Source organism: Sinohyriopsis cumingii, chromosome 1, assembly GCF_028554795.1.
Source record: "Sinohyriopsis cumingii isolate HCF-2022 chromosome 1, ASM2855479v2, whole genome shotgun sequence".
In the NCBI taxonomy this organism is placed as follows: Eukaryota; Metazoa; Mollusca; class Bivalvia; order Unionida; family Unionidae; genus Sinohyriopsis; species Sinohyriopsis cumingii.
Genome location: NC_142961.1, coordinates 80074593 through 80094130, shown reverse-complemented (window position 1 = coordinate 80094130; position 19538 = coordinate 80074593). Strand labels below are relative to the sequence as shown.

General features: G+C 33.7%; 2 protein-coding genes across 3 annotated transcripts in view; one reads left to right on the top strand and one right to left on the bottom strand.

Moving 5' to 3' along the window:
• The window catches only part of LOC149807208 (RING finger and CHY zinc finger domain-containing protein 1-like), a 59417-nt gene extending 56650 nt beyond the window's left edge, over positions 1 to 2767 (bottom strand). For both annotated transcript variants that reach the window (XR_016422007.1, XM_089963555.1), the window contains exon 1: positions 2699 to 2767. Coding sequence is in view for 1 of the 2 variants with exons in the window: in XM_089963555.1 (XP_089819681.1) it covers positions 2699 to 2755 (57 nt within the window). In the remaining variant the exon portion in view is untranslated. The remainder of the gene's footprint in view (positions 1 to 2698) is intronic.
• A 155-nt stretch (positions 2768 to 2922) lies between these two features.
• On the top strand, positions 2923 to 18688 carry LOC149807207 (recQ-mediated genome instability protein 2-like). Its single transcript, XM_089963542.1, has 4 exons — positions 2923 to 3019; positions 5149 to 5302; positions 8487 to 8589; positions 10490 to 18688. The coding sequence occupies exons 2-4, from the start codon at positions 5153 to 5155 to the stop codon at positions 10648 to 10650; spliced, it is 414 nt and encodes a 137-aa protein (XP_089819668.1). The 5' UTR covers positions 2923 to 3019; positions 5149 to 5152; the 3' UTR covers positions 10651 to 18688.
• Positions 18689 to 19538: the final 850 nt, after the last annotated feature.

The window sequence follows — 19538 nt, the reverse complement described above, 5'->3', positions numbered from 1 at the left end:
TGGTACTTACATCTGCCTCGCTTGTCACTCAGCAATAATAATATTAATAATAAACCTGTTTATGAGTTTGGGGTTGTCTCTCACTGGATGGGTTGATCAGGTGGGATCTTAGAAGAATTAAGTTATTTCCAATTAGATGCATTGGTCACATAGGTTCTTTTATGAAATGTGGAATTGTGAAGTGTCAAGAAGCTAGTAGGAAAAAAATTGCATTTTAGGGTTATATGGGTGTATATAAATAGATACAGCTGAACAATTATTTCATTCTTATTTCCCATCTTCTTGTTTTAACATCAGTCTGCAAATGTGTTTAATGTTGTGTTGAGACATAATTTGAGAGGAAACATTTGTCTGGATTATTCACTAGAATTAAATTATGCTCATTGGACTAAAATATTATTCTAGGATTATTTGGAATTTATTCAAAGAAGTTCTGAACAATGACAGTGTGATACATGAAGACTATTGGCACATCAGCATATTCAAGGGCCTGGAATTCATTCAGAACCTTCAATTCTTTTGGAATTGCATAGAACTTTTAGGATCACTTTTGGATTTAATTCATAATACTATAGGTTCCTCTTAAATTTTCATTTTCTAAGATAAATTATTTGTTAGGTTTCACAAAACTTGCTTGTTTTGCTTTTTTCTATTAGTTGTTTATGACCGTTAAAAAACATTTTTTGACTATTTTGTAATTTGTCATAATTTTACTGTTTAACTGTACTTTCATAAATTTTAAAAGCTGACCTCTTTTCCACTTTTTACAATAAGAATATCTAATTATTAATATTCACAATTCTTTTCTATTACATGCATCTATTGTTGACAGAAAATACAGCATGTATAGTAATACCAGGTATGAAACCTCTGGGTTACAAAGCCTCCCACTCACAAAATGACCTGCACCCACTGAGATCATTTATCCATTTAAATGGTATGATGCTGCAGTCACCTTTGACTATTATAGCAATAACAACGTAACTAGGGGGCACTTCAGTTGGGCTGAGTGCCACCATCTTACTATTTTTGTACAGAGAGGGTACCTCTCGTTACGGGGCTCTCATTCTTCTAACTTTGTTGGTTAACTTCATGAATAGCGTGAAAATATTATGCAATAACCTGTGCAAAGGAAACCATTTGGCTTTTAAACTACATGTTACTGGTAAGAATTTGACATAGCACAGAGAAAATTCACCTGAAAAGCCAACAAAATGTGCGGGTCAGGGAGGGTTTCATGCAGGAGAGGTTTTATTTATCTAAATATAGAATGAGTCAAGAACTTTATGGTACTTATCTTCATTTCGTGGGAATGTAGCTGTATTATAACATACCCCCAATCTACCGTCGCACGTGCCCTTTTGGGTGCATGCGATGTAAATCCAATCAATCACTAAAACCCCCAATCTCATCTTTAACCGGAAATGCGTGTTAGTTCTCTCCCTAGAGCAACTGGTAGAGGTAGCAACCACAGAGTCTGACATATTATCAGTAAAGTACAATAAAATCTGTGACAACACGAAATCACCTTATCAATAAATATATAGTTATAGTACATTTAAGGTCATTTATTGTAAGGTACTATTTTGATAAGACATCAGACTCCTTTGGTAGCAACTATATAGTCACTGAATATAAATATCACTGCTACCACTGCCCATAACCAGCAGTTTGTTTTTATTGTTACTGCTACAAAATAGTATCAAACCTGCTTGATACCTTTGGATATGAACTTAATGTAGTTGTAAATATTAATATAAATTTATGCTTGTATCTTCACAGACGAGATGTGATTGTTTTGTGTTAGAAGAATAAGACAAAATCTTTTAAAGTTTTTAAGGCTACACACAGCTCAGACTGTTGTAGCATCCACAGGGATTCATTACAAAGAAAATTTGGAGTATCCATCCATGAATCAAGGGATGGGGGTTCTGTATTGTTACAGGTTAGAACCCCCATCCCTTGATTCATTGACAGATAATCCAATTGTCTTTATAACGGACCCCTGTGGTAACATCCATACCCCCTGCATAAACATCTTCATTTGTCTGTGATTTTATCATTATTTTAAACCATTAAAGAAATAAGTTCATATTGTTGTGACAAAAGTTATCAGCACAATCCAACTATGCAATAAAGCAACAACAAAATAAAAAAATGTATCCTGTGTGTCCAAAATTAATATTATTTTGAACAGAATATTCTGGTGACAATTGCCTCTTTTCAAATGGTCAGCATTGCAGTATTTTATTTTCGTCAGTTGGTCGAATTCGGTATGCGTTTTGCTTCAATACTGGAGAAGGAAACCTAACGTGCAGAGAATTGCCCGGCAGCATTGTACACTGTACCAAACATGCTCACTTTTTGGAGATTTTTTGTTGTTGTTGCAGGCAATAAAATAAGATATTTTCACTTGCTATGAGTAAAAACTATGAAGATGATTATATTTTATTTCTTAATTTGTAATTTCTGATGCTTAGGCCTACTCAAAAATACCATATTTATTAACCTGAGATAAAATTTGAAATTTGACCTGTTATCCCTTAGTCTTGTGAACTATTTACACGACCGACGGTAATCGGCATTAAGGTGTAGTAATTTTCCTCTGCTCGTATGTATGGCAAAATTTGTCATAACATAATTAAAAAATGTTAAGCTTTTAATTTCCATCTCATTTTGTCACAAAATAAGGCCATACAATGAAGCTGCACTTTCTTCTGTAATGATCACACCCAAACCCAGCTTCGTCCGTCATGTTGTAGGACTGGTCGCTTGTGTCAATAAACATACGACGGTTTAACTAAAGACCTTTAATCGATCAAATAAGTGTTGTAAAATGTTAATATGAAATAAATACTAAAAATAATCACAAATCTCTGTTTAGATCTATAAGCAATTAAAAGTTGTTAATGTTGTAAGCAGCTCAAAGCGGATGACAGTAGCAAGTTTGAAACAGACCCCGGGAAAATTCAGCATGAATTTCTCCGTGTAAAGGCTTAAAGTGTATACATTTCGGAAGGTATTTCATTAATTTTCAGGCATATATACCCGAAATACACGTAAGAAAAGGCACAGGAGTCTGACATTTTATCAATAAAGTACAGTCTCTGACAACATGAAATCACCTTATCTGTAACATAAATGAAAAGTTGTAAGGTTTAACGCCATTTTTCAGCACAAGATAGGCTATACATGGCCGCCAGTATAACTGGTGGAGAAAGAATCCTGGAACACCACGGGAAGAACCACCGACCCACGAGAAGCTACTGGCAGGCTTTATCAGGTACCCACGTTAGCCGAGCCTGAGACTCGAACCCACGCAGACAGAGGTGAGATGGCAGTGATCCGGAACGGTGAGCGCTTCAGACCATTCGGCCACTCGGGGCCCCTAAATGAAAAATCGAATCGAGCGGAGGGTTGTGGTGATTTCATGTTGTCAGAGACTTCGCCTTACTTGTTTAATAAAACTTCAGACTCCTGTGGTTTTTGTTTCTTATGTCCCGGAGTCCACAGTATTAAAGCACTTTAGGCTATGCGTTTACTTTCACTTTTTTATTAGCATAGTCCCTCTGTAGTGATACCTCTCGTTCAGTTTTAAACATGAGAAGCATGCATATAAAATTACATTGATATATTCCTTGTTTTGGCATAAAACCAGACAACCCATTGTCGAAAAGTTCATTATTACACCACTTATATGAAAACTTCACATGACTCCCATGAGTGCCTTTCACCCTGTGATATCCATGTGCATATGCTCTGTTAAAACAATTTGTGTGAAGAGCAACATCAGTAATTGTAGAACCTTGAAAATTCAAGTTCATAGGAAAAATTACACACAAAAAAACAAAACAAAATATGACATTCCTAAAGCAATTCTTAATTGATCATAATTTTAATTTTGGGACAGATTTTGTCTTGAAAGCTAAAGAATCAAATTCAGATAAGTATTGAGTGTTCCAAATGAATTCTAGTGGTGATCTAGATGAATTAAAATCTTGAAAGTGCTTAAGTGCCAACATTTTTAAATGTGCCGAGCTGCTGACAGTCTTGATGTATCAGCATGATATAATCCAAAATGTGCTTGATTGAATTCACAGTAATCCCAAAATAGTGATTTGTCCAAAAGGATCAATGAGCACTTTGTAATTCCAATGACTGTTAAATAATTCCTCTCAAATTATAACTGAACATAACTAAAAGACCAATTCCACTATGCAGATGTTAAAATAGGGATGAAATAATCTTGTTGCTTCAGATTTATATACGGACTGTCTCCTGACTTATTACATAACCTGTCTCCTGACTTATGACATAACAAAATGTCCTGGACATATGTCATTTACAGTGGAACTTTCCATCAAATTCGTAAACAAGGTAAGGTTTGTTTACTTGAATTTTAGCAAACTACCTAACAATGATCAGGTAGACTATAGTTTTTCCAAAGGAGTAAACCAGTGTTCTAAATTCAAATCCATGTAACCTGTTTACAAATATCTTAAAATATTAATCTACGATTGTGGACAAATAGTTGGTTATATAATATGATTCTTACAAATGGCTCATGCAGTCTACAATCATAGAGAAAGTTAAATGCACAGTATAGATATACATAACAAATAGTTCAACTTATAGGCTTATTTACTTGATTAATTCAAGCAGGTTTGTATATAAACAAGTACTTTTTCTGAGATGCTTGTCTCATGGAGAGGTACCATTTAAAACTGAAATACCAGATGATTGTCTGTAAAAGCTATCAGAAATACGTGCTCCATAGCAGGTTAGAAAACAACAAGAACTTTTACCAAATTTGTTTTAGATTTTATACAGTAAATTAACATTTTTGAAACTGCATGCTTTACATGGTTTTAAAGTATGTAATACTTTTGAGAAGTCACTTGACCATGGAACAAGTACTTTTAAATATATTTCAAGTTCTGAAAAGTAATGCTGCTTGTTATACATTACCAGAGACTGATATTTCAATGTAGTTATTATGCTGAAGGGAAACACAACCCTGTCCACTGATGATTCAATGAAAAGTGCATGTGCTAGGATGTAAAATGAATAATTGTTACATCTGTTTTGACACCTAATATCTTAAAACCAAACAATTTCAGTTTAACATGCATCATTATTCTTTGTCAGGAATATGGATTTTCCCTCTGTGAAGTTATTCATCAAACAATTGAAATCCAGTGTGTCCCATGATGTTGGCAAAAAGTTTCCAGAGTGGTCCTGTCGATGGAATGGCCAAGAACTCAAATTTACCCTGACCTGGATCCAAGGCATTGTGGAACAGGTACTGTATAATACTGCATAGTAGAGTTTAAAAAACCTTTTAGTCAGTATAGAGCTAGATTAAATAAATCCATTTTAGAAAACTCCAAAGTTTCACACTGCAGGTGTAACAGCCATATAGTAATACATTTAAACCTGTCATGGGAGATAATCCTTGCCAAGAAAAATTGGTCTCCCAAAACAAGTGGTCTCTCATAACAGGTTTGTACCAAGGACCAGTTTCCAAGGTTGAAATTCAACAATGCGTAAGATGGAAAATTACCCTCAACTGCTGTATATTTTTTGTATTCTTTATTCATAATTCTTGTTAAAATATTACATGCAATCATCTGAAAATTATTTATGTAGTAGTACATGGATCATAAAACATTCATGTTGATATTTTAAGAGAAAGGTACATGTATTATCATATGAATTGCAAAATTAACTAAGGTAATATTTATTCATCCTGTCCATAAGTTAATTTCACTTTAATCAATGACATTCATTATTTCATTGTGTTCAAGTTATTAATGTTATTAGTGATCAGTTGTAATAATGACTAGTGGTTTTGTTCAGACTTTAGGTTAAAAAAAATGTATGTGTGTATTGGATGGATGGACAGATGGATGGATGGATGGAATGATCAGCTCATCCAGAAATAGAATCAATTTATTTAGCGACAACAGTCAAAGGATTTATTTAAAGCTGACATAAATGAACTCTATAAACAAAGGGTATAACTGGTTGCACTAAGGTGAACAGATGACAGCTTCGTGTAAGGGTTGTGATCACTGAAACATAAAAAAGCACCAAAACAATGTCTTCACCTTTAACAATGACAATCAAATCCAGAAAATGATTATCACTTATTGCTATTAAAGACAAAGACCTTGTACAGATTAACTCCAAAGACTTTGAAGCCCTCTATAAAGATTTCTTGTTGTGTTACTGATGTCTAGGTTTTCACAGAAGATAAAGAAACAATATAAACTTATAAACTATGTACATCAATGAATATTCCTTTGGAAGAAAGAATGATAACCCTTGGTAGACATTCATATGACTTTGGCACTACAATGGCAGCAAGTGACATCAAACTTTAGTCTGGTTTACAGTCTGCAACATATGACACAGGATTTGTTTTAATATTTTAAGAACAGTTTTTACTTTTTAGATGGTCATGGTTACAAAGGATTATATAAAAGTTAGTGGTGTTTGCTGTTGTGATAGCAGTGTTGTTGAGAACAAATAGTGGTCATTTGTAGCAGTGTCAGAATACATTATTTGCCTTATATGATGGTCACTGGATATGTTCTACAGGTGGTTGCTCATGACTGCTTTTACATAATAAAATTGATCCATGCATTATGATTGTGGCTGGAAATGACAGGTGGTTGCTCATAGCAGAGTTCAGTCAATACTTGTTTTACTGTAATGCAGCTGGTTTGACAAATTTGGAGATTCTGCATGCATCAGTGCTCCAGCCAGAAATTTCTTAGTGAGGGGTGGAAGAGGAAGAGTAATAGTCAACAAACATGTCTTACTGTGATCTCCCCAAGAAGTTATGATAGCATCAGGGTTACCAGCATCAAAAAATATTTTGAAAAGTGTGTTTTGTTATCATTGGAGATATAAGAAAAAAAAATCACTGAAATATAAAATAAAATACATTTTTTTGGTATTCTTTATTTCCAAGTTCATATTGTCATGATAAAGCTCACGATAATCTTTCAATTTTAACAACATATATCTTTCTTTTCTTTCTTTACTTACTTGGTAGATCAGAGTGAAGTTTTGCTCCACTTCACCTGTCTGTATGAGCACAGATTTATTTTTACATCTGTCTTAGTGGTAAAGTTTAAATGATTTTCAAATTGCCCCAGAGTAATGCTGGTCTTGTGATTTTACATTTAAGTTTTTTTATGTTCTCATATCAGTATGTGAGATTATAAATACATGAAAGTAATATTACAGGAGATAATAATACATGGAACTGAAGTGCAGTGGTCAAGGTACCAGTAACTGTAAGTTGGTAACCATCCTTGATTACCTGATGTTTATCACAGCCTATATTATAATTATAGTAACAGACCTTGTGCTCTTATAGCCCGAATTGTTCTGGAAATGAACTTTTGTCCTTCATTTTGGCTTTTGTTTTGTGTCTTAATTTTTCTATAATCTTGCTTATCTAGAAATTGTTCATTCATGCTATAAGATCTTGAGGCATAATCATGTGTTCAGCATTTGATTTGGACTGAATTATTTTAATTCAAATTATTTATTCACTAAAAATACAAAGGGATTGTCTATAATATTCTTGGACAGAGACATTAATTTGGAATTATAGTGAATTCAGACAAGGAAACCTTGGATTATATTACTGTGATTCAACCAAAGACTGTTGGCACATCATTATAATTCAGGTCATTGGTACATTAGTACATATTAGACTTCAGGCCACTATAGGCACATCAGCACCTTCAGTGTTGGAAATTATTTATTCAGAACCTAATTTTTCAGAACTTGTCTTAGAAATTCCAGGATTATTTGGGCTTTAATTTGCATTACTGTAAATTATTTTTACATTTTCACTTTGTATTATAGGCAAATAAATAATTTGTTGAATTTTACGAAAACTTTGTTTTTGCTCTTTTCTATTACTTATTTGAAGACCATAGAGTCGTAATCTGTTAAACTGAATTTTTTAAAATAAAATTTGTGATAGGATCCATAGCATGCCCATGTTATATCTGAAGTCATATTATAATGTAGGGCGCTGTCATAAATGGGAAACTACTCTGTTTTCACTATTGGGTTGTCGCTTTTCCTATCATGATTTGATATTTGCTCCACCAATTTCAGGAAAATTAATTTTTTGTATTTTGAATGATTATTTGTTTTCAAGTTGTCATTTTAAGCAGTATAAGAGTTGTCCAATTAAACAAGCATGTGTTCCATCAGTGTTCTGCACCCCTGTCTTCAACTGCAAACTTTTTGGCAAACAACAGCTCTTCATTAAATATACAGTTAGTTTGAATAACATTACTTGCTTTGACATTAAACAAAGCTTTATTTTACTAAATTCACATTTTAATATCAATGATAGTTAGAACCATTAGAAAGATTGTAAAACATTATTAGATTCTAATGTAGTTGCAAATTGAAAATTTTGTGATTTTCGATGCTTTGTTGTAACATTTCAGACCTTTGACAATGGTGACACCATAGAGCTGAATGATAAAACAGGCACCATTAGAATTAACGGATGTAACAAAATTCCCTTCCAGTTGGCCAAAGTTGTTGCAGGTACATAATGTTAACTTGAGTCACAACATTTGTCATGAAGATTTATTTCCTGTGTTAAGTAGGTGATTCAAAATTTGTAAATAAAGTAGGTTACAGTGGCTTATTTTAAGTTTGATTTTGGTTAGTTTGGCAAGTAAATGTATTCACCAAAAGCGCTTCTAATTTTGCTAGTCAAAAATCTTGTTGCCAATTGATTTAATGTCTCCAGAAAAGAAAAAAAACAAATTGTCACATTGGTCTGCATTATATGTAAGATTGAGTGTATGAAACATGAATGCCAATGCACCTACTTAGGTATGGTGTTTTAATTTATGATTTGATTATACAGAAAAGAATATATGAGAACACTTTAGAAGATTTCTCAAAACAATATTTGGAATGGATTAATGATAGAGTAATGTACCATATTGTCTCACCTGCTTTAACATCTGAGAGGTCCAGGTATCACCCAGTATGGTAATTTGAAATCTTAGATATAAGTTTTTGGATTACGTTTTTCTCTATTATCATAAGCCCAAGGAGTGATAACTATCTTACTTGGACTGAATCACTGTTCTCTGCCCTTTTTGTAAATGCACCCATAAACTTACTCTGACCCCAAGGCAAAGTCAAGGTCATTTGAAAATACTGGTTAGGATTTGGTTAACAATTTTCTTAAATTCTAAATTTTTGGAAGTGTTAGTTATGAAACCTGTCTCTGGGATTAGGGAGCTTTGTTCTTTCATATCCATTCATCCTAACCCTTAATCTAACACCCAGGTATAATTAGATAATTTTAAATTTGTGGTCAAGTTTTGGCTAAGCTTTTGTATGGTTATAAGTTCGAAACCTGAAAGGGGCAGCTATTGTACTTGGACTTTAGAATCAGCAAGCACAGCTTTTTCATATTTATGCTCTCCTACCTTCCCTCCAACCCACATGCAAGGTCAGGATAACTGAGAATGAAAATATACATGTATCTGTATGATGCATGGAATTGGGCAAGCATAAAATTCCTTTGAATTTCTTATTTACTCATGTGTATCATGTGCCCATTATGCTAAAAGCATGCCCTCTGTGCCCTCTGATTTTAATGTGATGGGAGATCTGAGTCTGACCCATTTGAAGTTGGATGTGCAATATGCATATGTACCTAAAATTGTACCTTGTGTTAGGAGCCTTCATTTTCTTAATAATACTAAATTTATATATTTAGACTCTCACCAAATGTTATTCTGCAGTTAATTTTTTTTTTTACCTCCCAAAATATCAGTTGTCATCTTTACATGATTTGTCTGCCACTAAATTTAAAAATTATTAAATGATACTCAAATTTGCAGTGGTAATAGTTACAGTTAGTTAATACTCAACCTGTCCAGAGTTTTCTTGTAGTAACGTTATTTACCTATTAAAAAATGATCATTACTTGCTAGATGCCCATTTGTCCTTTGGACTGTATTTCCCTAGTAAAATTCATAATTTTTTTTACTATATTGATAATTTAAGAAATGAAGGTAAATAATTTACAAGGTTTTTGTAGTGTTTGTTGATGGTGTTCTTGTCAAATCTCAGATGAAAATACCTAACACAAGCAAGTTGCTTCCATCTCTTTTTTCTCTTATCTGGCATAAACCTTATGCAGAATGGGAGTTCTTGAGCATATATATGGTACATGAATACTGTCTATTTAAAAAGTATGAAAATGTAGTCTATTTCAATATTACTACAGTTTTGATATTGTCATATACATACATAGATTGGTCCCTGAATAAAGAGTGGAACTGATCATGGAGAATCAAAAAATTACTTTTGTACATGTCAGTTCCATGAACTAAACTCAGGACTACCAATTTGCAAAGCTAGTGGGTAAATCACTCTTACTAACCAGGCAGGATTTGAGATGAGACTTTTTTTGTTTCAGGCCAATACTTGCTTGTAATTGGACAACCACTGAAAGAGGCTGGTTGTACTGTAGTCAGAGCTATCAAGATTCAGAACATAAGTCCCAATTCTACTTTGGAAAAAATGTGGCCACTTGAAGTGATGGACCAAATGACGTATCTTACAAACAATAGCAGTTAGATCCTGAGCATGTTGTGACCAGTCACTTGGATGTAATGCACTGTTGACCAGTCACTTGGATATAATACACTGTTGACAGATAGTCTTTCAGCTGTTGAAATGTTCTTGTGAGTAATTTATTTTCACACAACTGATATGATTGTAGTGAAATCATTTATTTTTTATGGGTATCCATTTACATAGCTTTTTACCCCAAAAATGGCACTGAATGTTCATCGACCCTGCAGTTAAGCCGTGCATCTCTTCTCCAGCTTGATAAAGTACATATTTTTTCACTATATTTTATCATTTATTCCTTAAATCAGGTCAGTAAAAAAGATGACTTGTATAAAACTTGTGATTATCACTAATGATAAAGTTTTAAATGAGCAGTTTGTTTGTTGCACCATCTTTGATAATCATCATTTTGTTTGCTTGCTTGTATAATGTACAGGAGAACTTATGCTATGGCCTTAATAGAGTCAGCAGATGTATATAGAACAGGATGTAGTCTGTGGAAAGCTTATCTGAAGGAACTATGTATCTAAATTTCAGTGCTTTGTATTGATTGGCATATGCATGGCCTTTTGATTTTGAATACGTTGTTTTACCCAATTTTGCTGATTTCATTGCAGTTTATGGAGAAAGTTTTATGTTGACATTTGTATTTCAGGGTCATAGAGCAAAAGACCTTATGTGATGTCTTTTCATTAAAGGTCTCAGTTGGTATCTGGGTACTTGGCTACCCACCCATTTATAAGTACCCATTCAGTTCATGTTATTAAAAAAAATTAAAAACCTGTTTCCGATTTCTGATCAAAAATTATATCTGGCGACATCAGGAGCATGCGAGACACAAAATAACAAGTACAGTTTGAGGTTTGTGACATTGATCCATTGTTAACCTACATCTATAATCTTCAAAATGTTGACGTGTGCAACCATTTGGCTATGTATTCAAACAGTTTCCTTCTTTTCTATTTATGGTAACTGTACATTTTGAGATTTGAAGAAAACAGACAGGTTTCTTGAATTAGAAACCTTTTGTCACAAATTATAGTTTGATACACACTTATGTCGTGGACCAGTCAATATTGAAAAAACATGGTGCCAAATAATATCAACTAAAAGGGACTTTTTTGATGTGACTCATGGATGTTTATGACTGAAAAATGTTCGTTGAGAGGGAATTAGTTGAATTGAAGAAAATTTTGCATCAGGGAAAGGAAAAATCAATAGCGCTTTACAAATTTTGAAAGAGGAATTCTACAGTAATATAATACAGCATTCAGAATTTGTGGACTTAATGACCTTTGAGAGAAAGTTACACTTGTGACGTAGACTAATTAAAGTGAATGTTGTATATAAATAATTTATTGTTTTGTTTTGTGTCTGTATTCTCATTTTAATCCACATGGATTTAGCCGATTTGTGACAGTAATTTTAAGTAACTGCAGATCCAGGTAAGTAGCAGAAATAAATGTGTGTTTTTGTATGGTTTTCTGTAATTATGTCATGTAATATATAGATCACTTTTTATGCTCAGATTGCAGTTTTTGCCACTTGTAAAAACTATGCTTATACCTCTCGGTGGGTTGGCATGTATGAACTTACAACAGAGCAATTTAGGTTTACATTTAATATATTTTCCCTTTGGTCAGGTACTCGATTGACTTTTTCTAACAGTTTGACATCTCTGCTTTTAATCTGTTGTTCAGTGTCTGTCATCCATTACCATAAGTTTGTTATTCCTACTCATCCAAAGCTACTTGGAAGATTGCCATGAAACTTTACAAGTATATAAAACTAACACAAGTAACAGAAAGTTGGAATTGGTGCCCTTTTTGAGAATATTCCAATACAAATCTGTTTTAGAATATTCATTCGTTTATGTAGCGAGTTTAGCAACATTTTGTAAAAGAAACAAATCTAGTCAAAATGCAAACTATGCAGTGCTGAATTAGTTTACAGGTGAACTACTTCAAACCAGCTGAATCACCTAAAATCTTACTCACAAGGTAATCATAATGTTAGAATTCTGAATGGTTGCATTGTTCACATCACTCTTTCAGTTCAATGAGATTCGGACACTTTTGAAAAGACAACAGGTGGTACAGCAATGAAAAATTTAATTCAGTTGACCACATGTCTATGCAGTTTTCATTGTGAACAAATAATTTTTCAGCTAATTATTTTACATAGTCCTGCATTGAACTGAACAATATGAGTTACTCTCCTTGTTTGCTTAAAATATGTCTTCAGCACAAGTTTTTGCACTTAGTTCAGATTATTTGCACCTTATAAATACTGATATACATGGAGTCATAAAACTTCATGAGGTAACGCATTTTGATAAATACTACATTCTCATCACAAAAGTAGGTCATTGTGACAAATATTGTATGCTTCACTGACTTGTTTAAGTTTGGTGGTTTGATTTTATTTCTCAGGCTCTATTCATGCTTCAGTAATGAACTTATTTAATGGCATGGCATCTGATATTTCCACACCCTTACCACAAAGAATGGTCACTGTGAACTATGTTTCACATTTAAATGACATAGATCAAGTTTTGCATTTAGCTCATGATGCATTGTGTTTGTGTATTTTGGATTTTTAACATAGCTTTAACAATTTGTCAGTCATATCGCTATGATGTCTGCAGTGTGGCAGTTTATAGTAATGTCTGGCAATGGGGCATCATGCTGTAGACATGTAGCATGATGTCCCACCCAGTCACATTATCCTGACACCAGGCCAACCAGTCCTAACACTAACCTCTTTATTCTGAGTGCAAAGCAAGACAGCTGCTAGTACCATTTTTATAAGTATTTGGTATAACTTGGCCAGGGTCCAAACCCACAACCTCCCACATCCAAGGCATGTGCTGTAACTACTTAGGCCACCAGAGCGGTCAGACCCAATATGTATCTTGCTCCCTGTATATGTATGTATGTGTCTGTATATATGTATGTGTATCTATACATACATAGACATACATAGATATACATACATGCATGCATACATACATACATTGTTGTTGTTGTTGTAGGGTTTAACGCCATTTTTCAGCACATGATAGGCTATACATGGTGGCCAGTATTAATGGTGGAGGAAGAACCCGGGAAATCCCCGGAAAGAACCACTGACCCTCGAGAAGCTACTGGCAAGCTTTCTCACATACCCACATTGGCCGAATCCGAGACTCGAACCTACGCAGACAGAGGTGAGATGGTAGTGATCCGTAACGGAGAGCGCTTTAGACCACTAGGCCACCCAAGGCCCCACACCCCACACCCCCCACACAGAGATCTCTCCAGATATTTTGGATAGCACAAGGACACAGTAGCATCATAACATGTTTTCAAACACACGTTATTGTTATAAAAGTGAAAAAAATTAATATAAATGAAACAAAAGAACTGCGTAGATAAGTTATAACAAACTTTAAATCAAAATACATTAGTCTTTGAATTTAAATAAACCATGAAACTATGCAAGTTTAGTTATATTTATTCCAAATATCAAAAGCAGGTATGAAGATCGTTGACATAGCTCGCTTCTTGAGGTGCTTTATGTTTTAATCAGTAATTCTGATAAATAAAAAAAATTAAACAATAATGTGATTAAAAATGTCACCACTTCATTTATACTATAATACATTCCAATTGCAAACTAGCTGTTTATTGTGGAAAAAATATTTCAAATATAAAAGAAGGAATTATCCAGTGCTTTTTTGAAACATGTTTTCGTAACAGGTATAATAGGATGATAAAATTTGCTCCTTTTCTTACTTGGATAGACAGAAAACAAATACATAGGGCAGATGAGGTTTATTGATCAAACTATTTTTTTCTTGCAGAGAGTATACTCTGTAAGTATAAAATGCAACTCGTGGATACGATGCAAATATGTCTAGTGTAATGTATATAACTGTGATATAATAGTGGATGCTTTGAACTAATCTGTTCATTTTCTTCCTAAATGGGCATATATATGTTAAAACCTCAAATTTTGTTTTTTGTTGTTGTCATATTTCTGCATCTTCAAAGTCCTGAAAAATCGTTTGTGCTGTCATAAACATGTTTGATTTTGTGACAGAATACAAACCATTTTTAAACCATCTAACATGTATGCAAATTTCATACATATTCTCATTTGTCCTTATCCCTAACAAACAGAAAAAAGAAGATAAACTGTTCTTAGCTCACCCATGATATGTTCAAGGGCTCTTGGATCTAGAAAGTCTACTTCCATTTCTTTTTGTTTTCTTTAAACAAAACTGACATTTAAATATTGTATGGAGGATTGTTTTATTTTTTGTCTTTTTCTAATATGGATTTGGGGCATTTTTTAGTGTAAATAATAATCAATCTGAAAAATTTGGAGAAAGGTAGGCGCAGGATGGAAGTCGATACAAAACAGCAACCACAAACAGCCTGTGTTTAACTTTTTGTTTTTACTAACAGGGTCTGAAAGAGAAAGAATGATGATGGCAGTTATGATAACAGATTTTTTTTTTTTCTTACCATGATCATTTCAAACTGCATTTATTATTTCTTTTGGTTTTGTAGACTTCATTCTACCCTTGTATGAAACTGACACTACTGAACTCAGAAAACATGATCAGAATACATGATAATAATGTAAATCACATATAAGCTATGAAAGTAATGAGATCAGTTAACATAAAATATTTGTATTAGTATCCATTCGTAATCATATGTTGAATTTTGTCAGTACACGACTTCACTGTATCCTCTGCAATAGAGAAAACCGAGGACTAGATCCAGGTCTCTAGCAACATGGAGAAATATAACCAATTGCAATAGTTCTCAAGAGAGGGATTATATTATACAGTTATGAACTTTACTCTACCTCAAATGCATCAACATATACCTCTCCCTCGATAACACATTCACAACAGGGTCCAAAAACATAGGCTGCACTATAAGCGAGGGTGTGAGTTACTGAGGGACCTCCCAAAAATCCACTTGATATCCAGAAAACCATGGGGATGGGTGGGTGGGAACTGGGCTGTTTAAAGACACAATCCTCGTTTTATTATCACACAGGGAATAATTGTCAATAAAGCTCTTTTTCTAATGAAGTTGTTTGTTATTTTGTATAAATTACAGTTATTTTTAAAATGTCCAATATCTAAAGATTGTTAACAGTATTCCAACTGATTTCAACCACCATCACATGTACTCAAAAATATTTGTGTATTATGACACTGTTGTTTGTTGATTAGTTCCCAGGGGTGGCACCCTACAGTTTTGTTTATTGCATAGGGTTAGATTTTTAAACAAAAATAATTTCCCAGAATTTCCTCACTGGTTATACTGGCTACTTAATAAAAACTTTGTATATCTTAGGTGTTGTTAAAGGAATGTTTTATTCCCTTTATTTTGGTGCATGATGATTGGGTGTAATTTGGGTTCTTGAGTATACAGCTTGTGTTCACTTCAGATGTGCCCACTGAGAAAGACTGCTAGCTCCGTTTGGTCATTTTCACTTCCTGGACTTCACAGGTAAATTGTAGAAAAAAGAGCCAATAACTTTTTTTACTTCTCAGATATTTTGTAATTCATTCATTGCGCTTTCAGAAGCTGGTATTGCCTACTTTTGCAAAATTCGTTTTCCCTATTTTAATAACTTCCAAAGTTAGTGTACTTTTGACTAATTTAGGTTAATTTTTCAAGCACATGGGAGCAAACATTTTGGTCGACTGTGTGCTTAGATCATGTACAATGTCTACAAGGACATTATCCAAAGAAATGTCAGCCACAGGGCATCAAGTAGCATAGAGGTATGTCAACATTCTTTCCACTGTGCATGTTGCAAATGCAAACAACTTCACCTTACATACGTCACTTCTCAAAAGTACATAGTGCACCCAGAGTGGTTTGTAATGGTGTAGTGCAAAGCATGGAGTCTATGAGAGTAGGGAATTAGACTAATTATTACACCACCAAACAAGATTTCTTTTTTAAAAAGCTATCAACATTTATTTCATGAAACAAGCATCTACACTGAAACTCAATTTTTGTATTGTTCAGTTAGTAAAATATTAATGCAGTGATTTCATTGCAACTTATAGTGGATCTTGTCATCCTTGAGGATATCTCTTAAGTGCCAATTAAGGAATTCTCAGAAACTTGTTTCCCCCACAATGGTTCGTACCTGTGAAACAAAGCTCTTTATTTAACAAAGTATTCATTTCACTTGGTTGCCTTGCTATTTTTGATCAGTTATGATTGAGTAGGTTAATTTAAAGTAGTTTAATTATATTACATACACAATTTTATAACAGTGTTCTACTGATCAAAAGAAATGAGTTCATCCAACATACAAGGGCCGCTAGATCTTAAGCATGTAGGATTTGCATGATTTTTAACTTTTATTTTTTATTCCACCTCCTTTATTTGATTGAAAAGACACCATAATGTGTTAATACAAAGGAGACCCGCTTTTAGTTCAGTGTAACAACACAACAAATACTTCCAACAGTCAGATATCAAAACACGGTCAGCAATTCATAGGTTCTCAGAGAAATGCTTGAGGACATAGCTCATATGGTAGGTTGACGCATTTTACATTTAAATAGAAGAGGACACTTTGCATTTATGATGATTACAGTTAAAAGGAATTAAAAGACGGAACTAAAATACAAATTTCACTTTATATTTTTTAAAATTTAATTGGTATTTATTTATTAAAGCACTGCCTCCACTTGGCATGATTGACATTTTCATTGATCAAAATATCCATGATTATCATTAATTATGGTGTGCTAAGACTGATGTTTGGAAAGAAAATATAACAAATTAAATGACTTCTTATTAAAAGTTCATAATTTCATAATTTTAATTAAAATTTCCAGGTCCTATCCTCCATTTTCAATGATGAAACAAGAATGATATCAAAGTTTCAGTTCCCAATTTTTGATCATGAATTTCTTCAAGTTCAACAAATAAGGATCAATTGTTTGGGTATTTTCTGGTTTGAAAAGATGGGATCCACGCCTGCACAGAAAGAAAATATAACAAATTATATGACTTCTTATTAAAAGTTCATAATTTCATAATGTTTTCTTGACCATGGTAAGTCCTTGATAATTGCGAAAATAATGAAAGTCAGGAAAAAACCTGGGAATCTTTTGCCATCACTTGATGACAGAAACAATCACATAATTTTCTTGTAACTGAACTAATCATGAGTTAAATATACTGTGTTCAGACCAGATTACTCAGAGGTTGCAAAATGGATCGTTTGGGTGATTGCAGTAAATGTATTTGTTTAGTCTATCCAAACACTCAGTTGATTAGATACATACATAGAGTTAACTGGTTAGTCCACAGACAGCTCATCTTGTCTTTCAGTGGATTAAAGATATATTAATTATAATACTTGACATTTCTCTGAAAATAAATCATTTTCCTATTGATTTAATGCAGGTGTGACTCAATGTAACATCATTTTAGTTTGCTAGGCCTGCTGGTAAACAGTTCCCCCAATGCCACCACCACACAGTGGCAGTGAATTCCAACTTTTTGATAGGCAGTTGACTCTAACACCAAACCCCAACATAAATGGCCAGATTTCATAAATAGGGTGGCACGGGTCAGAGGAAACTCAGATTAGAAAACAGGCTGCCTTCCTTATAGATCGAGTAGTAAGTCAAATTTTATGTAGTCTAAAATGTTGAACCTCTGAGCTGAATATTGGTGCTCAGTTATTATGCTATGTAATGTGTAGCTTGAAATATCTGTCAATACTTAAACAGGTCATAGGAGAAAAAGAAATGTCATACCGTATATTATATATTAGGTAATTTTAAGAAACGATATGAGCCCTTATGAGTACCAATGCAGGTTTTGGAACTGGTTTATTGGATTACAAGCTGTTCTAAGTGGATTTCACAGAAAATTCTATTAATTTTAATGCAGTAGTGTATCTGTATTTAATATTTACGGTTGTTTTGTTAATTTAAATCAACTCTTTTGTAATTAAGTGTTAAAAAGTGATTGATATTTAAATAAATTGTCATAAAGCGTTTAGGTTGTTTGAAAACCATCAGGACTATTTTTTTGCTCTCCTTGACACCCATGAGATGAAGGAGAGAGCTTCATGTCTTGTCCATTAAACCAGGCTGTCTGAGCTTCAATAGTAATTACGAGTCGGTTTCTCTCCTTTGCCAACCAGTTTCCTAGCACACAAAAAATGCTTAAAATTGATTGCTCCACTCCTAATGAGATCCCCAGTGTCCGTGAATGGGATGATCAAGATAGATTTTTATATTCCAGTTAAAGATTTTTGTTTTGATGTGGCAGCTTCTAAAATGAGATGAACAGTAAGACGTGTCCTTTCCTTTCTGATAAGAGTTTGACTGATATTTCAGCCTCCACCACTTTGAGGTGAATTACATTAACTATCAATAGCTCTAACCAGTCCTTAATCGAGAGGGACCATTCATTCATGAAGCTTAAAACTCCATGCTATTGCTACCCGTGGGCCAGTCTAACACATTTGTCACTGGACGATTTGATAAAAGTCGTGCTTTGGTGATCTCAGAAAACCTTCTCCTTTCACCTTTGCTCGTTAGCTCACTAAAGCAAATGCAAGTTTTCTTAGGAGCTAATACTTATAGCTCAAAAAGTGGCCCAAGTCACTTGGCAAGTGGATACCATCTGATAGTATACACTTTTACAGGGAGGGTGAATATTCCCATTGTATTATTCACCATTTGTGGAATAATCCTACTGTACTAGCAAATTCAGCTACACAATAGCAGGAGGTTATTTATTATTGATATTCAGGTGTAATTTTATGTGGTGGGGGGGCAAAACTAATTGCAATGATGTAATACTTTGTAACGTCGCCCTCTTAGTAAGAGGGGTGGTTAA